This window comes from Mesocricetus auratus, unplaced genomic scaffold, assembly GCF_017639785.1.
Source record: "Mesocricetus auratus isolate SY011 unplaced genomic scaffold, BCM_Maur_2.0 Super-Scaffold_100029, whole genome shotgun sequence".
In the NCBI taxonomy this organism is placed as follows: domain Eukaryota; kingdom Metazoa; phylum Chordata; class Mammalia; order Rodentia; family Cricetidae; genus Mesocricetus; species Mesocricetus auratus.
In genome coordinates, this window is record NW_024429210.1 from 19,180,427 (window position 1) to 19,183,902 (window position 3,476).

The following is a 3,476-nucleotide window of genomic DNA, read 5'->3' on the forward strand; positions in this document are numbered from 1 at the left end:
TATAAATGTGAGTCAGCTAGCAGAGTCTTGCCATGTTTTCACTATCAGCAAGATATCCAAGGTCTACAAAGTCGGGTTCTCTTCCTTCATTTTATATACATAGCAACCTAAAGCTACCTGGTTTTCTTAGAGATACAAAATACAGGGCAGATAACCAAGCATGGAACCTGTAAAGCAAGGCAGTCATAACTTTCATTTTGCCTTTCTATGACACAAGTTAGCACAAATTACAGTATCTGTACTACACAGAAAGTATTTTTCAAAGATTAAACAGAAAATTATAGTTCTTTTAGTAACATCTCACTTGATTGTTAGGAATGGAGATAATAGCAAGAGCAAGTTTTATAGTTTAACTTACATCAGATCCTCAGTGAAAAAACAACTACATTTTTCCTAGTTTTAGTTTTTCAGATGCCATAACTGAAAGATTACTGTATTAGGATTTCTAGAGTACATATAACCAAGAGGATATATATTACAAAGGGGATTATTAGATCAGCTTACATTTGGCTGGGTAGCCAAACAATGACTGTTTTACATACCAGAGAGTCTGAAGACCTGGTAGGTGCAGAAGGCCTGGAGGATTCTCAAAGAGCCTCTGATCTTCAGTCCCAAGTCAGCAAATATCAAAAAGGATGGCCCAGGTGGTGGCAGCGATGGGACTCACCAGCTGCACTGCTCTTTCCTGGAACTTCTGAGTCTAGGCTGCTGTCACAAAGCTCTGCCTACTGTGGCTACCTTCTTCATTTAGTACTCCCTAGAAATTTCCTCACAGACCTGCCCAAAGGAGTGTTTGTTTCCAGATCAAATCAAGTTCACAACCAAGATTTACCATCACAGAGATTAATAAAGTTATCCTAAAATAGATTAATAAATTAGTGTAGAAGACAAAAGAAATGCCTTCCTGTCATCTGAAACAAATTTTGATGCTATAAGGTATATTTTGCTGCTGAGTTTTAAAATGTAACTTTAATAGTTTAATGATAACATTTTCTACTTCTAGTTTTTCTACATTAATTTAAATAAGCCAGGAGTGATTGTTCCTACCTATAATCCCAACATTTTAGAAGCAAAGGCAAGAGGATCAGAATGTCAACATACCTGGCCTACATGAGACCCTGTCCCAACAAAACAATATTTAATAGAAAGTTTTACTGTCTATTGGGGAAAAAAAAGCCGTACTGGCTTAAAAACATACATTGGAAAGTGTTTTTAATTATCTTACTGGGGACAGTCCTAATCCCCCCCCAATAGCCATTATCAGTATATTCCAAGTGCCTATTGAAGGTTTACGTTCATTAATCCCAACAGGACTCCCAACTGTTGACGGCCTTCTTATAATAAATAATTGTCATGGAAGACTGAGACAAAGTAGAATCTGTCAACTGACAAAAACTACTTAGTTCATCTTTTTAGAAAATATTTAAGACTGGAGCTAGAAAGACAGGTCAGTGGTTAGAACTCCTTGCTCTTGAAGAGGACGCAGATTATGGCTCCCAACTATCTGCCCAGGGGATCCCAGTTCCAGGGGATCAATGGCCTCTTCTGACTGTCACAGGCATAGGTAGGTACATGTGATACACACCTACATGTAGGCAAAATGCTCATACACATAAAAATCTTTAAGACAAATGATGATCTCCAAATCAAAGACACAATAAAAACAGCTGTGGAAATGAGTTTATTATGAGCGTTAGCCCAATTGGCTTTTTTTTTTGTTTGACACAGCATCTGAATTATTTAAGTCCTTGGCTGGCCTAGAACTCAAAGACCGGCCTTCTCTGCCTAGAGTGCTAGACCATGCACAGCTCCAAATCAATTTTTAATCAAAGTTTAGAATTATGGGGTCATGTCCTGTAGCCTTCACAAAAACGAGAAAGTCTTCAGGACTCAAGCCCATGGTTGCAGCATTAGTCATTGGATGAAAGTATACTTTTTCATGTCCACCTTCCAGAAAAGCTGAATCCAAAACAAATGTAACATCTCCATCATCACAAAACAGTGCCAGAGGTGTGGCACAGCCTGCGCCAACTTTTAGTTTTTCGAGCATGGCTGTTTCATCAGCAAACCGAAGATTTCCACTCCCAACTCCTAACTGCTTGCCAAGATCATTTAAATTAATTTGTCTATCATGAAGAACTGTCACCAGCCAGTAGTGTTTCTTCTTTTTGTCTTTAAGAAATAAGTTCTTACTATGTGCTCCTTTCAAATGTTGAATATGAGGCATCATTTCTTCAACTGTAAATACCTGCAAAATATCACACTAGTAAAGCAGCACACATAAGTACAGACACAGTTGTACTTAGTTTGCCTGGTGGCTAAAAGACTTCAAGAGTACTCTGATTTAACTGGTAGAGTCCCCTCTCTATTCATTAAAACAAAAAATTTAATTGTTTGGGGTTGGGCTTTTTGGTGTTGGGGATGGAACCCAGAGCACTATGCATGCTAGGCAAGTTCAGTACCTCTGAACTAACCCTCAGTCTTTAAAGCCTTTGAAACCTTGTAATAGGTATTCTGGGCTAAGGCTGGGATCAAGAGTTCAGTTAAACCTGTATTACACAGCAAAACCCCGTCGGAAAAAAAAACAAAAAGCCTTAGGTCATCACAGTTGCTACCCTCGGGTGTTTCTTAGGCTAGTTTTCTATGCCAGTATGCTGACAAAGCCATCAGATGCCTGCAACACTTAATGCTTTTGAACTATGGCAGTAAAAGTTTACAGCTGTCCTTAGTATTTACCTCCAGAACACCCGAGGATCTCCACTCTACACTGCCAGGGAACTTAAGACCCCGGGTTAGTACATGAAAAACATTGTTTTAAAAATTCTTTTAGCATTGTAGACAGGAATGTCAAACTTTGTTGTGACGTTTGTAAAGCTGGGATGGGGAATGTTAACATTTTTTTCTATCATTGTGAAATGTGTCCCTCAAGCCCTGCCAACCCTGCAAAACGACAACTCATGTTAAAATAAGTATTAAGGTACGCACTTTTCTTTGTGACACGTAGGGGAGGGAGTGCAGGGCCATAAGAGTGCTGTAGTTATTGGCAGTGTATGGGCGTGCTCTTCACCGCGAAAACAATCCTCCAGACCCAGGGATACACACTTATTTGGGAGATGAGTGTTGCCTTGTCTGAAGAAAGCGAACCACTCTAATGGCCTGCTGTCTTCGGCACCGGACACACACAGGCACTTATAAAGTGGGGGCTCGCTCGTACCTCTACACAGGGCGGCAGACAAGTTTCCTCACCATCACCGCTGTCTCAAACCGAAAGACCTGCAATTTCCTGTGGGACCCAAACACTCGCCCCACGGACCAGTCCGGAGCCTCACCTCGGGGTGCTCCACGACCTCTGTGCGGATGGCGAGAGCGCCGAGCCTCTGCTCTAAAGCTGCCCGCAGTCCGGCGACCGCCATGCTTCAGCTACGCGGGCAGGTGGACCGAGACGCTTGGCCGGAAGTGAGTGCCGCAGCTTCCGG

General features: G+C 41.5%; 1 protein-coding gene across 2 annotated transcripts; it reads right to left on the reverse strand.

The window, feature by feature from the left end:
• Positions 1 to 1,668: 1,668 nt before the first annotated feature.
• On the reverse strand, positions 1,669 to 3,476 carry LOC101823187 (prolyl-tRNA synthetase associated domain-containing protein 1). 2 transcript variants are annotated; one of them, XM_005070348.4, is made up of 2 exons: positions 3,330 to 3,476; positions 1,669 to 2,248 (listed from the first exon to the last, which is right to left on the reverse strand). In XM_005070348.4, the coding sequence occupies exons 1-2, from the start codon at positions 3,411 to 3,413 to the stop codon at positions 1,823 to 1,825; spliced, it is 510 nt and encodes a 169-aa protein (XP_005070405.1). In that variant the 5' UTR covers positions 3,414 to 3,476; the 3' UTR covers positions 1,669 to 1,822. The 2 variants fall into 2 exon arrangements, with proteins under 2 accessions (XP_005070405.1, XP_012969012.1); XM_013113558.3 differs by lacking the exon at positions 3,330 to 3,476 and adding an exon at positions 2,986 to 3,253.